The sequence below is a fragment of the Auxenochlorella protothecoides genome (assembly GCF_000733215.1).
Source record: "Auxenochlorella protothecoides strain 0710 unplaced genomic scaffold scaffold122, whole genome shotgun sequence".
Taxonomy (NCBI): Eukaryota; Viridiplantae; Chlorophyta; class Trebouxiophyceae; order Chlorellales; family Chlorellaceae; genus Auxenochlorella; species Auxenochlorella protothecoides.
Genome location: NW_011934146.1, coordinates 135,001 through 156,658, shown reverse-complemented (window position 1 = coordinate 156,658; position 21,658 = coordinate 135,001). Strand labels below are relative to the sequence as shown.

The 21,658-nt window shown below is 66.0% G+C and overlaps 7 protein-coding genes across 7 annotated transcripts in view; 5 read left to right on the top strand and 2 right to left on the bottom strand.

Moving 5' to 3' along the window:
* The window catches only part of F751_1038 (Extended synaptotagmin-3), a gene marked incomplete at both ends in the record, with an annotated part of 4,565 nt that extends 3,471 nt beyond the window's left edge, over positions 1-1,094 (top strand). Inside the window, 2 exons of the mRNA XM_011397910.1 lie at positions 332-739; positions 960-1,094. Of these exons, the coding sequence (XP_011396212.1) occupies positions 332-739; positions 960-1,094 (543 nt within the window). The remainder of the gene's footprint in view (positions 1-331; positions 740-959) is intronic.
* Positions 1,095-1,418: 324 nt separating this feature from the next.
* On the bottom strand, positions 1,419-3,286 carry F751_1037 (Protein XAP5 CIRCADIAN TIMEKEEPER; the record flags this gene model as incomplete). The annotated part of the gene is made up of 6 exons (XM_011397909.1): positions 1,419-1,710; positions 1,934-2,085; positions 2,214-2,399; positions 2,605-2,739; positions 2,857-2,997; positions 3,122-3,286. The coding sequence occupies 6 exons, from the start codon at positions 3,284-3,286 to the stop codon at positions 1,419-1,421; spliced, it is 1,071 nt and encodes a 356-aa protein (XP_011396211.1).
* A 679-nt stretch (positions 3,287-3,965) lies between these two features.
* F751_1036 (Nucleoporin NUP53) lies at positions 3,966-4,575 on the top strand (the record flags this gene model as incomplete). Its single annotated transcript, XM_011397908.1, has 2 exons — positions 3,966-4,184; positions 4,303-4,575. 2 exons carry the CDS (start codon positions 3,966-3,968, stop codon positions 4,573-4,575), a joined length of 492 nt encoding a protein of 163 aa, XP_011396210.1.
* A 535-nt stretch (positions 4,576-5,110) lies between these two features.
* On the bottom strand, positions 5,111-6,127 carry F751_1035 (Membrin-11; the record flags this gene model as incomplete). The annotated part of the gene is made up of 4 exons (XM_011397907.1): positions 5,111-5,275; positions 5,424-5,765; positions 5,884-5,949; positions 6,032-6,127. The coding sequence occupies 4 exons, from the start codon at positions 6,125-6,127 to the stop codon at positions 5,111-5,113; spliced, it is 669 nt and encodes a 222-aa protein (XP_011396209.1).
* Positions 6,128-6,401: 274 nt separating this feature from the next.
* Positions 6,402-8,710, top strand: F751_1034 (putative bifunctional methylthioribulose-1-phosphate dehydratase/enolase-phosphatase E1; the record flags this gene model as incomplete). Its single annotated transcript, XM_011397906.1, has 6 exons — positions 6,402-6,677; positions 6,844-6,963; positions 7,151-7,654; positions 7,961-8,112; positions 8,280-8,370; positions 8,495-8,710. 6 exons carry the CDS (start codon positions 6,402-6,404, stop codon positions 8,708-8,710), a joined length of 1,359 nt encoding a protein of 452 aa, XP_011396208.1.
* A 313-nt stretch (positions 8,711-9,023) lies between these two features.
* Positions 9,024-10,646, top strand: F751_1033 (hypothetical protein; the record flags this gene model as incomplete). The annotated part of the gene is made up of 4 exons (XM_011397905.1): positions 9,024-9,271; positions 9,400-9,600; positions 9,748-9,844; positions 10,101-10,646. 4 exons carry the CDS (start codon positions 9,024-9,026, stop codon positions 10,644-10,646), a joined length of 1,092 nt encoding a protein of 363 aa, XP_011396207.1.
* Positions 10,647-10,921: 275 nt separating this feature from the next.
* Positions 10,922-21,541, top strand: F751_1032 (rRNA-processing protein fcf2; the record flags this gene model as incomplete). The annotated part of the gene is made up of 19 exons (XM_011397904.1): positions 10,922-11,077; positions 11,264-12,018; positions 12,115-12,192; positions 12,445-13,066; positions 13,313-13,832; positions 14,121-14,233; positions 14,384-14,504; positions 14,720-14,830; positions 15,040-15,110; positions 15,235-15,390; positions 15,538-15,554; positions 15,787-15,891; positions 16,158-17,131; positions 17,348-17,637; positions 19,358-19,434; positions 20,653-20,775; positions 20,951-21,057; positions 21,199-21,269; positions 21,428-21,541. The coding sequence occupies 19 exons, from the start codon at positions 10,922-10,924 to the stop codon at positions 21,539-21,541; spliced, it is 4,581 nt and encodes a 1,526-aa protein (XP_011396206.1).
* Positions 21,542-21,658: the final 117 nt, after the last annotated feature.

Here is a 21,658-nt window from a genome sequence, read left to right as displayed (position 1 = left end):
CTGTTGAGGATGCCGTTTGAGTCGTGACAACCCTGGGGTTTCTAGTGTATGCTGTGGCAGGCACGCTCCCTGTCCCTGTGTCATGGATGCCTGTCAGCAGGCGTACCGGCCAAACCCAGTGCGGCTGGGTCTTGAGGGAGGGAGCCTCGCTGCGGCCCTCGGCGAGCGTGCAAGCCGCTGCTGAACCTGGTCGGCCCTCCTGCTCTGCCAGTCCTTCATCCTCTAATTTGGCGATCGCCTCGCGCACCATTCTTTCTTTCTGGGCGTGAAGGCACATTCCTCCATCATACACAGCACCACCCTCCCCCCGCCCTCCTCGAAAACACCGCAGGTGGCATTCACGCGCTTCGACCGCCAGGACATCGCCCGCGCGATGGAGGCGGCGCGAGAGGGGCGGGCCCCCTCCCGCAATGCCGGGGGCCACCGGGATCAGAGCGCCAACTCCCGCGCGCTGCACTCCGTCTTCTCTGGCGGCGTGCTCTACGTGCACCTGGACCATGGCACTGACCTGGCCTCCGAGGGGCTGGAGGGCTACACCAAGAACATGCGCTGCCGGTTGACGGTGGGTTCCCACAGCCGCGAGACGGAGTGCAGCCGGAGCAAGCTGCTCAACCGGCGCAACCCCGTGTTCGACCAGAAGCTGGAGCTGATCCTGGACGGCGACGAGGCGGCGGAGCAGGACGCGGTGGTCCGGGTGGACCTCTATACTGTGCACCTCATTTTGAAGCCCACCTACAAGGTGGGTTGATGGAGTGTCGGGGTGCTCCAGGGGAGGGGGGGCTGTTGTGTGGGTGAGGGAGGCAGGGGTTGTGGGTGTGGCAATCTCTGGGTGGCACGATCCAGTAAATTCTTAGAACAGAGCCTTGCTCTTTGGGTTGCTACCCGGCTCGTCCTTGCGGCATCGTCTGCATTGCCAAGCCCGCATCTTCTCTCACAAACACAACACCACACCATCGCAGGGCCACGTCGCCGTGCCGCTGCAAGAGGTCGTGAGCCGCCGGCGGGTGACGGGCACGTGGCCGCTGCAGGGGGTCTCCAGCGGACAGCTGAGCATGAACCTCACCTGGGTCAACACCCTGGAGCAGGGACCCTGACAGGGGCTGCAGTAAGCGCAGTGCCGTGTCGAACGAAAATAGATTGGAGGCGCTGCAAAGCCTGCTTGAGAACTGGTATGAATCTCGCAACCGTGTCGTCTCTCTCCTGAAGTATCGTCTCCTAGGATTGAAGTTGTACAAATCCACTTGCGGCTTTTGTATTTGTATGCTGACAGGCCTGGTGCCACGCGCATCAGCCTGGGGTGGTCTGCGTTTAAAAGGTACTGCCACCGACACGTGGACAAGGGCATGGGCCATGCGCATATGCAAAGCACAGCATGCCTGAGCAGGAGGCCACATGCAGGCCATGCCTGGCTCAACACCTCACGTATCCCGCTCCTGCGTGAGCTTGTCGAGGTCAAACACCTCCCAGCGCGAGGCGGGGAAGATGTGCTTGTTCTTGGTGTACCAGTGCCGGTCCACCACCTTGCCCGCATGGGAGTCCTGGGACTTGACCCTGGGGTCAAAGGCCGCCACCGCGTGCTCCACCAGGTCGAATTGGAAGAGGGGGCCGGACTTGCCGCGCACCTTGTTCAAGATGAGATCGTAGAAGGAGGTGGTGTGAGGGAGGATGATGTCCTCCTTGACGTACATCAGGTTGCTCACCGATGTCGTCCTGCGAAACGGCGGAGCGGCATGCATCACATGTCATTAAAAGATGGTTGGGTTTGAAAACAGGGAGGCATCATGCGGGGAGGCAGGTCGTTGGAGGGCAGAGGGATTTCAACGATGCAAGCACCCAGGCAGCTCCAGGCAAGTCTCCCATGCACATGCTGGGTGGAAGGAACCACACCGCTGCCAGCCTCGTTGGATCCCACCCCACGCCACATTTTCCTCACCTCATCTCCCGGAACTCCTGGGCCAGCTGCTCATGCACGGCCTTCAGGAACTGGCCGATGGTGGACCCCTTTTTCACCGTCACGCTCCTGCGGTGCCCTGTGCCGTTATAGTAGCTGTAGGTGATGTCCAGTGGCTCGGCGCGAATGGCCTCCTGTTTTAAAAGGGGCGAGTGGGAAGGGGGGTGCTGGGAAGAGACATAGAGTCGTCGTCCAGGTGTCGCAGCGTCTCAGAGAGCCCCAGCGGCGACGCGCCCACCCCTGCCACATCACCATGTCCGACCTGCTTCTCTTCCCACTCCTGTTTGAGCTGCTCCCGCAATTCTTGCTCCTCGCGGTCCCGATCCTTGTCGGGAAGAAAGTCGGACCGGACGGTCGGATCCTTGCCCAGAGTCGCAAAGCGTCGCCTCGTGGGCCCCTGGGCTGGGGCCGCAGCGGCGCCTGGGGTACCGTTGCTGTCATTGGCTGCCTGGTGGTAGGTGCATGTGTGGCGGCCAGGGGAGGTTGATTGGCAGCAGCAGCCAGGGGGCGGCCTCGGCCACCACACTCATGCCCACACTGAGACCAACAATCATGCAAAGCCTCTAGACAGGCATTCTCCGCTCATGGCATCGGCAATTCTTGCATTGGGCCATTCCTCTGCATTACCCTCCTCACATCCCTTCACCACTCACCGATGTGCTTGGGGCGTGACCCGACACCCCATCCCTCCCTCCATCCGACCCCTCAGGCTCCTCCTCATCCTCAGCAAAGGACAGCTTATGTTTCTGTTCCTTCTTGGCCTTGACAGCCTTTTGTCGCTCTTTCTCCTGCATGCGCCATTATTTTTGGTGGTGAGCTTCAGGTCTGAGCCTCCAGTTCATGCTCGACGTTTTGGAAACCTCCTGTCCATGCAGGAAGCACAGCACATGATCCCTCCAACAGACCTGCCACTCAGCCTCCTCCTCTGCAGCTCGTTGCCTTTTCTTCTCTTCCTGCAGTCGATCTCCAATTGTAGCTCTCTTCTCGACAAACTCTTGTCGTGTGAACAGTCCCACCGTCTCGTTCTTGAATGCTGTCTCCAGTGTCTGTGGAGGGTGGGACGGTGTAAGGGTTCGCAGGCGGCAGCATGCCTCGCTTCTTGAATGTCTATCGAAGCTTATACTGACAGCACATTCCTCCTCCTAACAATCGATCTCGAGAGCGCCGTACCTCTGTAGTCCCTGCCCCAAACTTCCTCAGACCGGCACCCTCCTCTGCCTTGCGCTTGGCCTCCTCGAACTTCTGCTTGGCCTCCTCCCTTTCCTTCTCCTGCCGTGTGATGCGGGCCTTGTCATGGGTGTTGCCTACATAACCCCCCATGCCATACCCCGCCATCGCGGAAGGTGGGTGGGGGTGCGTGCAGCAGTGGTAGTAGGCTGACTTGTGCCTCGCGGACGGAGTGTGATGGGATGTCGAAGTGGTGCATGTATGGGGGTTGATAGCATCTGCAAATGAAACCGTATCGCCTGGTGTACCAGACCTGGAGATGGACGAGATCGGTGAAGTGCGTCGTCCACGTCAGGGCGCGAAGTTCGTTCGAAACCCCTACCCACTCAAAGGAGTCCGTGCGGCCCTGCACAGCTTGTCTGCCACAGTACTATAACATTTGAGGAATCTCCGTACAGGCCAGACCCTGCGCCTTTCAAGAGATCCAGGTGCCATCGATCGAGCGCATCGAAGAGGAGGCCGACACCAGCACGGGATGGCTGGGGCGCACAGCGGCCCCACCGGCCCTGTGAGCCTGCTGTTTACCCCAACCTCTCTGAAGACAGGGGATGGATCCAGGACCCCCGATCTACGTGGCGGCCTGCGCTCACCTCGAGCCTCGGGGTCCCTGTTTGGGCAGCAGGCCAGCCGGGGCCCCAGGTGGGACGCCACCCCCGCCCAAACACGCCGGCGCTCCCTCACCCCTTCCAGCAGCGGCCTGGCACGGGAAACCCCGCCCCCACCCCCCACCAGCAGCCTGATGGACGAGAGCCCCGGCGGCGGTGAGGCAGGGACCGGCCCAGCTCCCATGGACACCTGCTCGCCCGGCCGGGCAGACGCCGACGCCGGCGCCCTGCGCCCCGCCCCTCAGCCTGCCCCCTACGCCGGCTGCTGGGTCACAACCTTCGGGTTTGGGCCTGAGGACCTACCTGACGTGCTCCGAGAGCTGGGGCGGTGCGGGGACCTGCTGCACTGGGGCACCTACGGCGACGGGCAGGGCGTGAACTGGCTCCACATGAAGTTCGCGGTGAGGTGCTGGGTTGTGGACGGCGGGATCGATGGCAATGGGAATGGGCTGTGCGTCCCACCTCTGTCCTGTATCTGGGGCCACAGCATGAGCCTTCACCCCACCTTTCCCCTCGCAGACGCCGCAAGGCGCACAGCGGGCCCTGCTGCGGGACGGCAGCCAGGTGTCGTCCTCCGTCATCGTCGGGGTCCGGGCCGTGGATGCCAGCCGGCAGGCCGAGCTGGATGAGGCCGCGGAGGGGAGGGCCGGGCGAGAAGCCGCCGCGACAGGGAGACCTGCAGTGACCAGGAAGTCCCTCGCCCCGACGCAGTATGTGGCGCCTGCCCCTGTGCACCCCCTGCCGGTCCGCAGCCCCTGGACCAAGTTGTATGAGGCGGTGTGGGGACTGTGAGGTTCCACTGGACGCGTGGGTTTGTATTCAATGTTTCACGGTCGTCCGTCTGCAAGAATAGGAGTACGACAGCGCAGCTGGGAGCAAGTGGGTAGGTGCATTCAAGGGATGCTGGAGGGGGTGGAAATGCTGGCGCCAGGGGGAAGCCCAGGACATCGCTGCAACGACAACAGCATGGCCGCCTCACACCGGGAGCACCCCTGCGAGGAAGGGTGGGGAGTGCGACTGACGCCTCCACTGGACAGGGACATTGGGTGCGTCCCAGATGGTCATTGGCGACAGCGCAGCGGGAGGATGTCAAGGAGTCGGACACAGCCGAGCAAACCCGACCTGTGTCCGCAGGGGGCCGCAGCGTGCCAACTCCCTCCCAGGGATCCGGGCGCAGCGTCGACGGGGCCCAGGGTCATGTCGGCTTTCAAGGATCCTCACTCCATGTCCGACCCTAGCATGTGTGGACGTACGGCACCGGGCTGGAGACGCCAGGTATGGCGCATCACCGCCGCACATCCCTGCACCTTCCCGCTGGCGAGATCCTCTACATCTTCAGGTACCAGTAGAGCAGGACCACCACGAGTAGCGTGGCCGCCATGCCGCCGTAGGCCAGCAGCTTGTCCATGCGGTGCCGCCGGTCTGCCATTCGGAGCAGTGAATCGGACAGGCCCACGCTGTTGATGACGTCCAGGAGCCGGCGCTGGGCCGACTAGATGTGGGAAGGGGGTCCAGGGTGGGGAAGGGAGTCGATTCCTGTAGTGCTGGACCCAGGCGCAGCGCTGGGGCTGGATGCATGAAGGAGGCTCCCCAGTTCAGTTCGCCCCCCCCCCCCTACCATACAAAATCCGCCCTCTCACCTTGAGAGTTTCGCGCTGGCTGGACATGGAGCCCAGCACCCCCACCCCCGTGGCGTAGGCCTCTTCCAGCACACGCTTGCTGCTTGCCAGGTGGCGCCGCGCCGCGGTGTCCATGTCAGCCAGCACCTGCCCCGAGGAGGAGGCGCCTTGGAAGAGCTCGGCGCGCTGCGTCGCCTCGGCCTGCCTTGCCTGGCTGGCCTCGCAGCAGCGGCGGAGGGCGAGGCCCAAGGAAGCCGCCTCGTCCACCACCGCCTCCACCTTGCGCTTCCAGACCTCGCGCCGCGCAGGGGGATCGCGCAGACCCTGCATGCGCCACTGCGACTCCAGGTCCTGCGCCAGGCGCTGTGTATGCACAGGCGGGTGGACTGAGCTCCAGGGAAGTGGCGCTATGCCACGTGGTGTAGAAGGGGTCATGTGACAGGAAATAAGCCATACGCTATCCCTAAGAACACATGCCAACCTGCAGTTGATCCAATTGTCGCTCTAGGTCTTTGACCTGCCCATCGAGTGGGATGGCACGGCCATTCTGGAGGGTACGGGGGTGGGGTGGTTGAGGACCAAGACCCCGTAGTGAGATAATACCGGCGTGACCATGCCAAACGCCTCACTCTTACATGCAGGGAGAGTTCCAGGCGCTCGATCCCTGTTCGCAGGGACAGGATCAGCTTCAGGGCTTGTGTGTGCGTGTTCTGCAGGTCTGCCATCGCAGGCAGGAGAAGGTCCAGGCAGGCTGGGGAGAGACGCTCCCGACGTTACACCCAATTATACATTCTTCAAGCTAACAATATGTCAACAACAACACCAGATCGCGACGTCAATCTCATGCAAGCCATCTATGGTGGCGATCATCAACCTCCTTCGCTGTCATATGTGTTTGAGCGCGCCCTAGTGAAAGATGCCAACCCGGTATCAATTTCACAACTCGTCGGTGAGCAATCCTTCACTCCAGAAGCAACCTCAAGGCAATAGAACGCCACCATGACGACTGTGGAGGAAGCGAAGCACCTCATATGCGACCTGTGCGGGGTCATGTATGCCGGGGGCCATGTGAGCGGCACCGGTGGTGGCATCAGCATCAAGGCGGGGGACGCCCTGGTCATGGCGCCCTCTGGTGTGCAGAAGGAGCGCATGCGGCCGGAGGACATGTTCGTGCTGGACCTGAAGGGTAATGTGACGCACACCCCTGAGCCACGAGGGCCCCCCTACAAACCTCCCAAGCTGAGCGAGTGCGCTCCCCTCTTCCAGTCGGTAAGGGTGAGGTTGACTCTTTGAGTGTACAGATTGAGTCACATGTGGTTGTAGAGATGGCTGGGGGTGGTGCTCTCGCTGGGTTCAGGAGTGTCATTCGCCTTTCGGTCATGGTGTGCATGGCGTGTCGGCTCTGTAAGCGATCCTGGGCTCCCTACCCTCCCCAACCCAGGCGTACGACCTGGCAGGAGCGGGGGCGGTGCTGCACAGCCACAGCATCAATGCCCTGCTGGCCACAGTCCTCGACCCCGACAGCTCCGAGTTCCGCGTGACCGAGCTGGAGATGATCAAGGTGGGGAGAGACGGCGTGTGTGCGTGTGCGTCCCTTGGGGTAAGCACCTTGACATCAGCTCACAGCCACACGGGGAGCGCTGCTTGCCGCAAACATCTGATTCTTGCAGTGTCTCGTTCAGACCCCTCTGGTCTCATGCCTCAGAGAGCTATGTATTCTTTCTCCCCCCCCAACATAATCCAAACAGGGCATTGAGGGCCACGGCTTCTTCGACACCCTGGTGGTGCCCATCATAGAGAACACGGCGCGGGAGTGCGAGCTGACGGAGCGGCTGCAGGCCGCCATCCGCGCCTACCCCCGCACCCGCGCAGTGCTGGTCCGCCGCCACGGCGTCTATGTCTGGGGTCGCGACTGGATCCAGGCCAAGACGCAGGCCGAGTGCTACGAGTACCTGTTCGAGGCCGCCGTGCGCCTGCGCCAGCTGGGCCTCGACGCCAGCCGGCCTGCCGTGGGGGTCGAAGACGCGGGGCGTCCCGGTGCCGCGCCGCTCGATGTGTCCGCGCCGGGGCCAAAGCGTGCAGCGCGTGGCGTGCCCCCCGCTGTGGTGCTGGACATCGAGGGCACCGTGGCGCCCATCTCCTATGTCACCGCCACCCTGTTCCCCTATGCGCGTGTGCGGCTGAGGAGCCATCTGGAGGCCAGCTGGGGCACGCCCGCGACTCAGGCCGTGGTGCAGCAGCTGCGGCAGCAGGTGCGTTTGGCTGTGTGGGATGTATTATTTGGAGGGCCTGGCTTGAGGGTTTCAGCTCATGTCCTGTTGGGCATGGCAGGCGGTAGCGCCTGTGGCCACGCAGGCTCGTGGGTGGTTGAGCGGGGTCGGCGATCCACCTGCCGCAACAGCCTAGGCAATGTATCACCGGGGCCTCCCTCCCCACCTGCCCAGGTCAACGGGTCGGCCATCCCCGGCCTGGCGCCCGCCGCCCGGGAGGGCGACGCGGCCGAGGAGGTCGCGGCGGTGGCGGCGTGGGCGGCCGCGGAGATGGATGCGGACCGGAAGACGCCGGCGCTCAAGACCCTGCAAGGCCACATCTGGACCGAGGGGTTTGCGACGGGGGAGCTGACGTGCCCGCTCTTCCCAGACGTCGCACCGGCCCTCCGCCGCTGGGCGGGCGCCGGGATCAAGCTCTACATCTACTCCTCGGGCTCCAGGTGGGTTCAGGGTGGTGAGGATGGTCCCAGTGCGGGTGGGTGGCGGCTTCAAGAGGGCGACAGGCTTCCAGAGGACACCTGCCGTCCATGTGGCATGCGTCGGAAGGGAGCCTGGAGGAGGGAGCAGGCCTGCATCAGCCGCCTCACCCAATCTTTCCCCTTGCCAGGCAAGCCCAGCGAGACTTGTTCGGGCACACCGCTGATGGTGACCTGCGCCCCCTCCTCTCCGGCTTCTTCGACACCTCCAGCGGCGCCAAGGTGGGGAGGTGCTGGGCCCGGGTCTGGCTCGTGTGGGTAAAGGTCGAGCACGGTTGTGTGGCGCTGCTCTGCACATGGCACATTCTACCAGACCACCCTCCACATCCATCCCTACCACATGCAGGTTGAGGCGGCGTCGTACGAGAACATCGCCCTGAGCCTGGGGGTGGACTCGGCGGACGAGGTGCTCTTTGCCACCGACAGCCTGGCAGAGGCACGCGCGGCGGGCGCTGCTGGGTGGAGGGTGGCGCTGACGCTGCGGCCCGGGAACGCCCCTGTCAGCAAGGAGGACGGCGCCTGCCTCCTGCGCATCGCCTCTCTCGCAGACCTCGAATTTTGAGCCCCGCATCGCGGACCAGGCATTGTGTGCATGAGGCTGCACTGTTCTTGCGTTGTAGAAGCCTATCATTTGATTGGCCAATGGGTGGACGGACGGCACCGCTCTGAGTCACCTGCTGGTTGTGTTTGGTGTTGCCAGGTGCCGGCGATTTGAACCAGTTGGACGAAAGCGCGGCCGTCAGATCCTGGTGCGCCACTCCCCTGCTGACCGGGGGCAGGAATGCCGGACTCTTAGGCATGCCCCTCCCCAGGTCGGGGTGACCCACTTGCGCGAGTAGGGCAACGAACATCGACACGCCATCGGCGGGGGCGTAATGTGCCTGGAGGAGCTGAGCCCGGAGGTGTGGACCCTCGTGCTGGGCCACCTCGGCCTGCGGGACTGCACCTCCTGCCTCACGCTGAGCTCCGGTGTCCGGCGCGCGCTGCTGAATGAAGCCATCTGGAAGCATCTGTGCCTGGACCTGTTCCGTGACCTGAGCCTGCGGGACCCCGCCGACTGGCTCAACCCCCGGTACAAGGCGGAGCTGCCCTGGAACTCCCACCTGTGCCCCACTACCTACAGGTGGGGAGGGGAGCCACGGAGGATGCAAGGAGGGGACCTGGGAATCCGTGCCTGCGTGTCCACACTCGGGTCCCCCTCTTGCAGCATGGTCTCCAACCAACACCAGACGCCGCACCCTCCAACAACAGGGGTGTCTACCTGCTGGCCCGCCACTACCAGCGCATCTGCGGCTTCTGGACCACCAGCCGCTGCTGCGAGTGGAACGGCGAGGTCATCCCCGAGGCCACCATCGTGCGCTTCCGGCTTGTGCCCCAGGGCCTGGAGATCGACGGCTTCCGGGTCATGCAGGGGCCCATGCGCCGCCAGCAGTGGGGCTGCATCCACCCGGGGTGAGTGATGCGGAGGGGGTTTGTTTGCGGGATCTGCTTGCGTGTGTCATGCTCGAGAGGCTGCGTTACATGCACACTCGATGCTCGATGGTGCGTCTGCCAGCCCCCCCACTCTGCCTCACAACAATTCATTGGTGCGCCATGCAGCAAGGGCAGGAAGGGGCTGGAGTTCAGCCTGCCAGACGACGGCTCCAGGATCCTGGCTCGCATTGTCAGCGTGCCTCAAACACACGCCAACCACATGGTGAGTGTTCATGTCCTTTGGAATGTGGGGGAAGGTGCCTGCAGGAAGGACTGTTGAAGAAGCCATTGCCCCGTTTCTGCTCATCCAGAGGGAGACAGCGGGGCTCTGGTGCATCTGCACGCACATGACTCACTGGTGCTCTTACGAAGGCTCCTGTCTGAGCTCAGGGAGGGTCCCGTTGACTACTCCAGGGCCCGAACAGCACCAGCATGCCATCACCGATGTAGCACCCCCATCCCTGTACCCACCTGCGCAGGCCGGGGTGGGTGACCCCGACTTTGATGCGGCCTACAGCGCCTACGTGCAGAGCACCATGCAGACGAGCTCCAGGCGGCGGAGCCGGGGGACCAAGGAGTGGGGCGAGAACGCGGACGTGTGCCTCTACGGCCTGCGGGTGCCCGGTGCCGTGCAGGGCCCGGCGGAGGACCGGCCCCTGGCCGGCCTGTGGATGGCGGAGGGATACGGGCCCCACATGTGGGCCATCACCTACCGAGACCGCGCCAGGGTGCTCCGCCTGGAGGAGGTGGTGCGCTGCGACGAGGAGCTGTCCCACCTCCCACGCGTGCACGAGTACCGGGTGACGCCGGGGCCCGCTCTGGCCGACGCCGGCGCGGGGCACGAAGCGGATGTGGAGCACTTCCTGCGGCACGGCCTGGTGCCGGAGGGCGTGCTCCCGGCCCTGGGCTCCCAGGGCTGGCTGAGGCTGGTGGCGGAGGATCACATGAGGCAGGTGGTCCCAAACTATGTCCCGGGGAGGCTGTACCGCCTGCCCATGGAGGCCTGCGGCATGCGGGTCCGGTGAGGTGCCTTGGTCTTCGCTCTCAGACACTGTACCCAACTGTACCAGAATTAACCCAACACGGCGTGCATGCCCGCCTGTACAAATGTCGAGCTTTTATTGCTTCACGTCCTTGTGGACATGTACATCTACAACCGTCGGATCTGATGTGTCGCGCGCGCGCCCCGAGAATACGAAATGAGCAAGTCCCGGTGCAATGTGATCTGATGAGCCATCACTTGGGTACCTGCATGCTTGATTCACCCATCACCGTCATGTTGTGACGAAATAATTCCCAGATGGTGCGACTGAAGGCCTTCGCGGCCATCAACAGCGCCAGCCTCGGGCCCCATGGGCGGGGTGCCGAGACGGCCGAGGCGCTGGAGGTGCGGATCCTGGGCGCCTTCGAATCCGCCCTAAACCATGCAAGGCTGGGCAAGCTCGATCAGGCCGAGGTGTGTGTGTATGTGTATCGGCACACAGGATCTCCCGGCGGGGGGGTGGAGCTGGGGAGGGGGTCGCCAAGGATCCAGATGGGCGGACTGTTTCTCCTGCGATATCTGTGTACAGAACGCATCATCCAATCTGACCTCGCCTCGTACCACCCTTCTAAATTCCCCCTGACCCATAAAATATCCCAGACCCTGCTGCGGGGCATCCTGCGCGAGCCGGCGGTGCAGAGGGGCGATGTGGAGCAGCTGTCCCGCCTGCGTGTGCTGGCGCTGAAGCAGCTGGCGGCCCTGCTGGCCGGCAGGGACGGCGGCGGCCCCGCGGCCCTAGACTGCCTGTGCCAGGCTTGCGACCTGGGCCCCCCCGACGCGGTCCTGCTGAGCCGCCTGACCACCCTGGCGGGGCGGGAGGGGCGCTGGCCGCTGGCACGCTGGGCTGCCGAGGCCGGGCTGGAGCTGGACCCGGCCCACCCCACCCTGGCCGCCAAGGCGGCGGCCATCGCCAGCCACGTGGGCGACGGCGCCTGGGCCGAGGAGTTGGGCCGTTCTGTCGGGGGCAGGCGCTGGGACGCGGCGGCGCCCACGGCCTTCCGCGCCGCGCTGCCGGCGGCCTACCAGGCGGAGCGCCCCCTGCCAGAGCCCAGCGTGCGCAGCGTGGCTTTGCCCCGCGACTGGACCCCCGTGCTGCTCGAGGTGGCCGCCTTCCTGGGCGCCGGCTCTGCGCTGTGCGAGGAGGGCCCCGACCGACTGATATTGCTGGAGCGGGAGAGAACGGAGGGGCGTACGGCGGGGGAGCAGAGCCCGCGCGGCATGGGGGCGCCGGGTGCAGTGCCCGGCGAGCCAGGGCAGGAGGGTGATGCGGAGGTCGACGCAGGCGGCGGCGACGCGACCCAGCCGGCGGGGGAGGGCGGCACAGAGGCCGCGCCTGCCAAGCTGACCAGGTCCAGGTGAGGGCTTGCGGGTGTGTCAAGATGGGGCATGGCATTTACCATCCCCTTCCGCCCCTGGTCCCGGCCGCCCACCGCTCATCCCACCTGACCCAGGGCTCGGGGCCTGGGCGACGACCCGACCCAGTCGCAGCCGGGTGGCGACGAGGGCGCCGAGGACGAGGGCCGAGCGAGGTTGGGGGCGCTTTGGTGCCTTTTCCCTGGCCCCACACGTGTTGATGCGCTGAGGGACGATGGTGAGGCGGCAACGGCGAGGGATGGAGCCCTGGAAGAAGATGAGCGTGGCGCCGGGCCTGGCGCCCCCCCTGCACCAATGCCAATATCCACACAGGGTCTCGAGGGGCTGCTGTGGCCCGCGCAAGGCCTGAGCACTCCTTCACCCGGCGCACCCCCGCCCCCCGCCCCGCCCCACTGGGATCGGCTGAGCCTGGGCGTGGAGGTGCTGGCGCGCCTGGGCGCTGCGCACCAGGCCCTGGCCACGCTGCCGCCCGAGGGCCGGGACGCTGTGCTGGCGCTGGCGAGGCACGTAGTCGGCGCCCAGGGTCTAGGCGCAGACGCCCTGGAGCCGCCTGTCGCGTTGGTGCTCGCCGAGTACTTCTTGGATCGCGCAGAGGCCGAGGCGGGGGCGGACGGCGCGGCCGCAGCCGGCGCGGCGGCGCGGCTGCTGGAGCCCTGTGATGCCTTGCTGGCGCGGGCGGCCACGGCCATGCCCGGAGCCTGGCCGGCTGGTGAGGGCGAGCGTGCAATAGAAGGCGCGCCGTCTCCGCCCTGCCTAGCCGCGCGCCTCGCCTGGACCAGGGCCCGGCTGCTGGAGGCGCGGGGCGATCGCGCCGCCGCGCGCTCTGCCTTTGAGGCCGCGGGTGCCGAGCTGCGAGCCGGCCCCGCTCAGGTGGTCCCGCTGCCGCACTGCCGCCTGACCCCGGAGCTGTCCCCCGCCGCGGTGGAGGCTCGCCTGCACGCCGCCTCCATCCGCGACCTGCTGGACGCGGCAGCCGAGGGGAGACTGGGCGTGGAGGGCGAGGCCGGCGTGGTCGCCGCGCTGGCCCCTGTCCTCCTGGAGGCGCCATCGTTCGACACCGGGCGTGGCCCCCCGCGGCCGCCGCGCTGGCGCGAGGCCATGGCGCGGCTGCTGGTCGCGGCGGAGGCGGTGGGCGACTCGGAGCGCGTGCTGCAGTGCCACCTGCACCTGCTGGCCGCTGTCCTGGGGCCGCATGGGCGCCGCGGGGGCCCCAAGCGGGGCGGCGCGGCGCGAGGCGGGGCGGCGCGGGACCGCCGCTTAGATGCGCCAGCGGAGACCCCCCCTGTCCCGCTGCTGGGCGACGCCGACGCGCTGCGCACGCTGGCCGGCGGCGCGCGCGCGCTGTGCGCGCTGGAGCTCGCCCTGCCCGCCAGCGTGGGTGGGCTGCAGCTGGAGGCCGCCGCGCCGGACCACACCATGGCGACGTGCGTCGCGCTGTGCGCGCTGGGCTGCCTGCAGGCCCTGGCCAGCGGAGGGGGGCAGGGCACCGAGGCCGTAGCGGCCGCGACAGATGCCATCGAGGAAAGCGGGGTCACAGCGACGGCCCTGCGCGCCGCCGCCGCCGCAGACCTCGCGGTGGTTGTGCAGGAGCTCTTCCGCATGGTCAGGCGGGAGGAGGGTGCGGCGAGCCTGGTCAGCATGCTGAGCGCGCTGGGGGTCGCCCTGGGGGAAGCGGGCGCGCTCGCCGCGGGGGAGGGGGCCTGGCCGCGGCTGTGCCTGCGCCACCTCCTCTTCATCTGGGAGAGCCTTGGAGGCAGCTGGGAGGCGGGCGCCGAGGTAGATGCCGCCGATGCAGGTGGGATGCTGTCTGGATATGGGTGTTGATGCGGAGGACCAAGGAAGGGGATCTGGAAGGGGGGCGGAGGAGGGTGCAGGGTCTGTCGCAGACGGATGCCATGGGATGTTGTCTCGCACTGGCGGGTGATCTTCAACGGCTCTCTGAGTGCAGACCGGTATGTCCAGCTGCTTGCCATCTGCATCAGGTCTACTATGTCTCACGGGCTCTGCCTCGGCCAGCCGCGCCGTGGATTGAGCCAGTCTAGCGTAAGCCCCCTGACGCACTCCCCCTCCTCATGCAATGCAGTGCTGCTGGAGCAGGTGGTCCAGGGCATCCGGGCCTGCCTGCACTGGCTCTGCGCGCTGGACTTCCCGGAGCTGGACCAGGACGAGGGGGTTTGGGGGTCAGGCGCCTTCAAGGTAACGCGCGTGGCTGCTGGTAGAGTGGGCTGCAGGCGGGGCGCCAGGCTCTGGGGCCCACGGCAGTGTCTTTGTTGATGAGGGCTAATTTCAGTTCTCAAGCATTGATGCATGGCCTCGCCAACAGAAACCCTCCCCACTGTGCCAAAGGCGTTTGACGACCCGGGCGAGGACTGGGCAGTCCTTGGGGAAGCGGAGATCAGAGCGGTGTGGGGCCTGGTGTTCCCAATGCTGGATGGGCTGAGCCGCCAGGCGTTGACACGACATGCCGGTGCGGGGCGCGGCGCTCCTGTACACGGGTTGGAAGGGGGCTGCTGAGGGGTACTGCTGTCAGCATGCTGACCAAAAGCACGGACTCTGGCCGTCGCATGAGTGCCAGCGGCTTGCTTGACGTTCCCTTTGCGACTTGATGAGACCCCACTGCCCCTGCCATGACAATGCCTGGCCTGGGCCTCACATCATTACATAAGTACCAAGCCCATCCAGGCTTCCTGAGGGCCGTACACCGGCAGATCGGGGCTCCTCCCGAGGAGCTCATGGCCGCTGCACAACACTGGTGGAGGGAGCTGGAGGGCAGGGGGCTGCAGGCCGATGCAGGTGCCTACCTCCTCGACCCCAGCACACTGCCTCCCCTGCCATCCTCCGGTGCGCGCCGGCGGGTGTGCGGACGTGTTGTGTGTCAGTACCGGCTGGATGCTGAGGCGGCGTGCTGGCTGCAGCGTCTGCATGGCAATGGGCTGGGGGGCCAAGCAGGATTCCCCAGGTCATCGTGCCGTCCTCCAGGGATTTCTTTCCTTCGTCTGCAGCGGCCACTTGCGCGGATCCGGTGCGCCAGGGCCTCTACTTCCTCCTCACACGAATCAGCCCCGAGGCGGAGGTGAGTCATGGCTGGGGAAGTGCACGGACCCCCTTGCATGAACCTGCGCTGTGGCCGTGAGCATGGGCTCGTACGCCTCTGAGCTCGGGTGATCACCCCAATCCCTCGAAACCATGTGCCAAAGGTACCCGCTGGCCGCGCCCTGGATCCGGCGGTGGATGCGGAGCTGGAGGGGATGCTCCAGCTCGCCAAGCACACGCTGCTGTACTCGCCGGACGAAACCCACTTTGGATGGAAGCTGCTCGCTGACGCATATGCGGCCGCCTCGGAGCGACTGCTGGTGAGGGGCTTGTTTGGATGCTGGAGAGTGTGGGGCATGCTGAGTTGCTCCAGATCAGCATCCAAACTTGAGACACAGTTGGCACTTCCCGGAGCATGTTCCGGCTGCACCTACTCATCACCGTCCCTCCGCCTTCCTCCCCTGCAGACAGAGGCCACGATCACGTTCACGCCAGACCAGTGGCTGTCTGCGGAAGCTCATTGGCCCAGGCGAGACGCAACGATGGGCTGATGGCCAGAGTGTACAGGGAGGATCGGATGCTTGGCTGCTCATTTGCACTTGCGGGATGACGTGTTGTTTCTCTGATCCTTCCTGCGACAAAGGAGCACCAGGATGCCTGCATCCGCCCCGAGTCTGTCATGGAGCAACGACCACGTGTCCACTCGCCGGTCGCAGGGCCGACCGGTACCGCTGGCTGACCCGCGTGTGCGCTGCCATCGCGGCCCACGTGACGTACGACCTGGAGGCCAGGGCAGACCTGCTCAAGCTCGTGGCCGAAGAGTGCGTGTGACGCTTGTGGTCACGGTGTTCTCCGGCGTGGGGCTCTGTTTGGGGCGGGGGGAAGGCTCACTGCTGCGAAGTCCGGTGCATGGCGTCGGTGTTTCTTGAGGCAGCAACCACTTCCTTGCCAAGATGTTTGAGGTGCAGTCCCAGGCGCCATTCCAAAGTAAAGGTCGCTGCATCCCCTCACCGTAACCAAAGACATCGAGGTGGGCCATCGAAGCCCTCCTCGTCAGCCTTCCTCCCGCCCCCACCTCTTGGCGCAGGTGCATGGCAGACCTGAGCGCTGCCCTGCCCTGGAGCGACCCTCTCGCGTCTCGGCCCAACGGCCCGCCGTCCGATCCCTCCCGCCTGCGCAGTGCGCGCGCCCACTTCCGGCGCGCGCTCGAGCGCGACCCCCGCGCCTGGACCGTGCAACTGGGCCTGGCTCGGTGCTCATGGAAAGCGCAGCGGCCGTGCGAGGCGCTGGCGCTCTTCGCGGCCGCCGCGCGCAGCGCGCAAGAGCTGTGCGGCGGCCTGGTGGAGCCGGTGTTCCGCCTACACGCGGCGCGGGCTCGGCTGCTCCTGCCGGGCGAGAAGCGCGGCGGCAGCGGGCCCGACGAGGCTGCGCGCCTGCGCCGCGCCCTGCTGCTCACCGCCTTTGACCCGGACGCTGTGCGCGAGTCCGAGGCGGGGGGCGCGCCTGTAGAACGCGCGCTCGCCGACGACGCTCTGGCGGCGATGCGCTGGTGCCTGGGGCGGGACCGGCACCACCACCTCGCCGCGGCGATGGCGGCGCGCCTGCTGGCGGCGCGCGGCGAGGCGGCGGCCGCGGCGGCCGAGCTCGCGCCGCTGTTTTCCAAGGCCAAGCAGGCCTTTGTCTTCAATATGTTCCCCATCGCACAGGGTGACGAGGGCGCAGGCAGGGGCGCCGACTGGCGCGCACGCCTCCTGCAGGCGGATGAAGGGCGGCGGGCTGGCGGCGAGGGCGTCTGGGACGAGGCGACGGCTGGTCGAGGGATGCCCGAGGGTGGCAAGGCTGTCGATACATACGGCGCTTTTGAATCACGCGATGGCTCAGAACGCGGCACCATGGCAAATGAAGATGGCCTAGAGGGCGCGGGCCGCCCGCCACCGCGCACGGCGGCCAACGGCCTGGAGGAAGGCAGCCGCGCCTTCTGGCGGCGTGCGCACAAGACGCTGGCCCTGTACCTGTCCCTCTTGGGCCAGACGGGGAACCTGGAGACGCTCCAGGCGGCAGGTGGGGGGCTGCGTACCTGTGTGCAGAATGGGGAGGAGGGAGGAGGGGGGCATAAGGGATCTGGGAGGCTTAGGCCGAGGTGCAGGATCTCCATCCTCAGCACTCAGAGGTCATGATGGAAACTCAAAACCCAAGTGAGGCCATCTTGTGCAACCAGCATCCGCATGCTGTTCTCCTTGTCACCCTTCACGAACACAAGCACACAAATTCACACAGCCGCCGCCCTGGCAAAGGACGCGAGCGCGGCGGAGCAGCAGGCGGCGGGCGCTCCGGTGCGGCTGCCCCACGCCCGCCGGACCGCCGAACTGGCGTGGGGCCAGTACCTGCTGACCCTGACGGCGGCGCTGCAGCGCCCTGTGGAGACGCTGGCCGGGGCCATGCGGTGCGTGGAGGGGCCTGGCCCACGCGACCCCGGCGACTGCCAGCAGCTGGCCTCCCCCGCGCAGCTCGAGCTGGCACAGTCCATTGAGACGCTGCCCCTGGAGCCCTTCCAGAGGGCGTACGAGGTGTGTGTTTCCTGTGGGTGGGCTGGCTGGGTGTCGATGCACGTGGGGATAGAAGGGCTGGACTACCTGGAGGGTGGGTGATCGTGTCGCATGTGGCGCTGCCCTCAATGCGCTGAACCGGACCAAAAAACCTGCTGTGCAATTGGAGAGGGCGCCGCATGTTGGAGTATCCTCCAAGCATGCCCCTCAGGCATCCCCAAGATCTCCCCTCCAATCGACGCGCTGTCCAGGTGTATCTGGACCATGTGGCAGCGGCGCCGCTGGGCCAGACCTGGCGGCGGTCCTGCTGGCTCCCCGCCGCCGCGGCGCGCGCGTCGCTCGGCCCACGGCCTCCAACCCCAGCCGACCCGGAGCGCACAGCCGCCCGGCGGGCCTGGGGGGCCACGCCCGGCGCCAGCGCAGCCCTCTTCTCGTGCTGCGCCTGCGCGTACGTCACGCTGCTGGGCGCAGCGCCGGGCGGCGAGGCCGGCCTGGCCGCGCTGCAGGCCGGGCTTCGGCGCCGGGCGGGGTCTCACCACCCGGCGGCCGTGGCGAGGGCCGCGGCGCGCCTGGCGCGCGGCATGCAGGCCTCGCGCGGCACCGCGCTGCAGGCGGAGATGCGCGCAGTGGCCCGGATGCCCGGGGTGCGGGCCCTGCCGCCGCGACCCCGGGGGCGGGGAGGGGGCCGGTCGGTGCGGCGCCGGAACCCCAGCTGCTCGGCGAGGTGGCAGCTGCCCCAGCGCCGGCGGTGGGAGGCCGGCCCCCTGGCTACGCGGTGCCTGCCGGGGCCGCAGCCACGCTGGGAATGGTGCCTGTGGGAGCCAGCCCGACCTCCCAGCCCGGCCCGAACCCCAGCTGCAGCCCGCCACGCCCCATGCGGCATGACCCCCAGCAGCCCTCTCCGCGTGCCGTCCCCGCGCCCTCTGCAGACTCACTGGCGCGCGCCCGGCTGGGACTGGCGTCGCTGGAGGCGGCTGCGCGGCAGCTGACCGCGCTGCACACGCAGCAACAGGCGGCGCTGGCGGCGCAGCAGGCGCCCACGCAGCAGGCCTGGGCCGTGCGCCTGGCGGACCTGCAGCGCGCCGGCGCGGACACCGGGCCGACCCTGCTCGCCTTCCAGGCGCTGCAGGGGCAGGTGCTGGCGCAGCGCATGGCCCTGCTCCAAGCCCAGGCCCGGGACAGGGAGGCCGTAATCGCCGCCCTGGCTGCCACGCGGCGCCAGGCCGCCGAGGGAGAGGCGGCAGAGGCTGGAGCGGTGGCGCAGGCTGGAGCGGCGGCGCAGGCAAACGCGGCAGAGGCTGGAGCGGCGGCGGCGCGGCAGGCTGCAGCGGCAAACGTGGTGGTGCAGCCCGCGCCGGAAGGACGAGGCAGGCAGGGCGCAGGGGAGGGGGCTCTGACTGCCCCTGAGGCCAGCGTTAATGCGGCGACGGCGGTAGGAACCGCAGCTTCTTCGGCCTCCCCCGCACGGCCCGTCGCCGTGCCGGAGGGGGAGGAGGCCGAAGCAGCAAAAGCCGCTGCCCTGGACCTCCTCAGGCGTATAGTCGCTCTGCAGAAGAACGAGCATTGGGTCCTGGTAGGCTGCGGGCAGGGGGGGCAGCTTGTGGCTCGATATGGATGGGACAGGAAAGTCCAGGAGCACCGCAGTGCTCTGCAGAGGCAAACATGCAATGCACATTCGAGACTTGCATGCAAGGATAAGCTGAAGAAAGCTTCGACCTCAGCCCCACTGCCTCCCGTACAGCAACTGGATGCTGGCTCCAAGGTGCATGCCCAGGCGTGCAGGGCGGCGGCCGCGCATGCCATGTCGCTGCTGAGAAGGTAGGCTGCCTGGATAGGCCAGCTTGCCCGGGATATGTTTGGTGTGATCCACCCTGGAGTTGTGGCGGCTTGGCTGGCGTTCAGCACTTGTCCGTGCCAGCCGCAGGGTCGCTGCACGAGGGTCACCAGCCCTAGTCACGCCCTGAGCTGGAGGACCAGCAGCATGCAAGAGCCACACAGCGGCATGCTCTCGCCCAGCATACCAGCACCTCCTGACCATACGCAGGACGGTGCAAGTGCTTGGGGCTCTGAACACCGGGGTCTGGGCCGCGCCGCCCCCCGCCCAGGATGCCACCCGCCAAGCAGAGGAGCTCGTGAAGAAGGAGCGGCGCCGCCTGCGGGCGGCCAATACCGCCGGCCTATCCTCTGCATTGAATACGCCCCAGAAGGAAGGAACGGCAGAGCCTGCGGGGGATGGTGACGCCGTGCCAGCCTCTGCAGCAAAGCGTCTCCGCATGGCGGAAGCCGCCCCTGACGAGGAGGCGGCTGCGCCCGCCGCTGCGCCATAGAACGGCTGCCACTCTGTTCTTTAAGGGTCGTACCGGAGTGCAGCGTCTACTGAGTACCTTTCTGTCTGTTTTTACACGCTGGAACCTGGCTGGAGGACCAAAGAGCAGCGCGCGCCTCCAAGGAGGGCGCGATACTCAGAAGTCCGGGGCAAGGGCACCGCGAGATGCAATGTGTGATGTGCCTCAGGAACTAACAAGATATTTGAATCGCTCTCCTTATAAACCAGATATACATCGCGACCGCCTACCTGCGTGTCCTCCGAGGCAGCCATGGTGGCCACCCGGTCCAGAGGCAGCGAGTCGGAGGAGCCTGCGGCTGCCTCCGACGACGCATTCATGGAACAGCTACTTCAAGGCATGTCCTCTGCTCTTGGTCTGGCTCCACGGGACGAAGTGGAGGACGCAGCCGGACCCAGTGGCAGCGCGGCACAAGCACTCGAGAATGCTCATCTCAAATGGCGCCCAGACTTGCGCCTGCCGGTCAGTGGTCCCCAGGAGCCAATACTCGCTACAAGAGGAGTGGACGAGCTCACGAAGCAGGTGTGGAGTGTATGCAAAGAGTGGGTGCTTCAGCCTGTGCAGGGGATGCACAGGCGACTGGCGACCAGCAGAGGTAGAGGAACAGCATCTCACATAAATAATGGATGACCTGACGACTTCTCGTTGGCCTCCCTCCTCCCCCCCAGTTGACCATACCCCCTCTGGATAGTAAGAAAGCGCGACGTGCGGCGCAGGCTGCCGCCCCAGACACCAGTGGCAAGTCGTGGTTTGACATGCCAGCCACCAGAATCACCGAGGAGGTCAAGAGGGACCTCCGCATGCTGCGCTTGAGGTGAGCTAGGCTCGGCATGCTTGCGGAGTATTAGATGACTGACTCTGCTGGCAAAGCTACGTCTTGGCTGCAAAGTTCTTGTGACCTCTGCGCTGGTGGATGGCCCTTGAGCTTTTGCAGCGATTAGTCGCAGCAATACCCCACCTCTCACCCCACCGAAATCTGTCATGTGCAGGTCTGCCTTTGATCCCAAGGCCTTTTACAAGAAGTTTGACAACACGAAGTTCCCCAAGTACTTCCAGATGGGCACAGTTGTGGAGGGTGCTGCTGACTTCTACTCAAGTGAGGCTCGTGGCAGGGGATGGGCTTTGCTGTGGCAGCTCTACGCTTTTGTGTGGTGATCCCTCTAAGCTTGAAGAGTCACAGGTACTGCATGGCAGTCAAACATCAGCATGAGCTCATCTCCACCGTACTCCCACGCAGGCCGGCTGACCAATTCTGAGCGGAAGCAGACGTTTGCAGAGGAGATTGGGGCGGATCCCCGGCTGACACAGGTATGGGGGCACATGACCGGCTGGTTTGCTGCCTGTTTGTAGCAGGAGTGTGTACATGCATGGGAGTAGCACCTGGGGTGAGGCTGGCGGTTTCGTTACAGAATTTGCAGACAAAGATGCTTAAACCACCCGAACCCCTCCCTGGTCCACCGCTGCAGGCACGCCTCAAACGGTATGGCAAGATGCAGGAGGAGAAGTCCAGGTTCTCGCGCAAGGGGCGCAAGACTGACAACCCCAGGCTCAAGAAGAAGCCACGGCGGCCAAAGCATTGACAGTGGCCAGCCACACTTTGTTCTTCTGTTGTGCTCTCGCATGGTCAGCACTTGCTTTGTACAGCATCACAATGATGTGTGTCCCTGATGGGTCCAAGCAAATAGTCATAGGGGGTG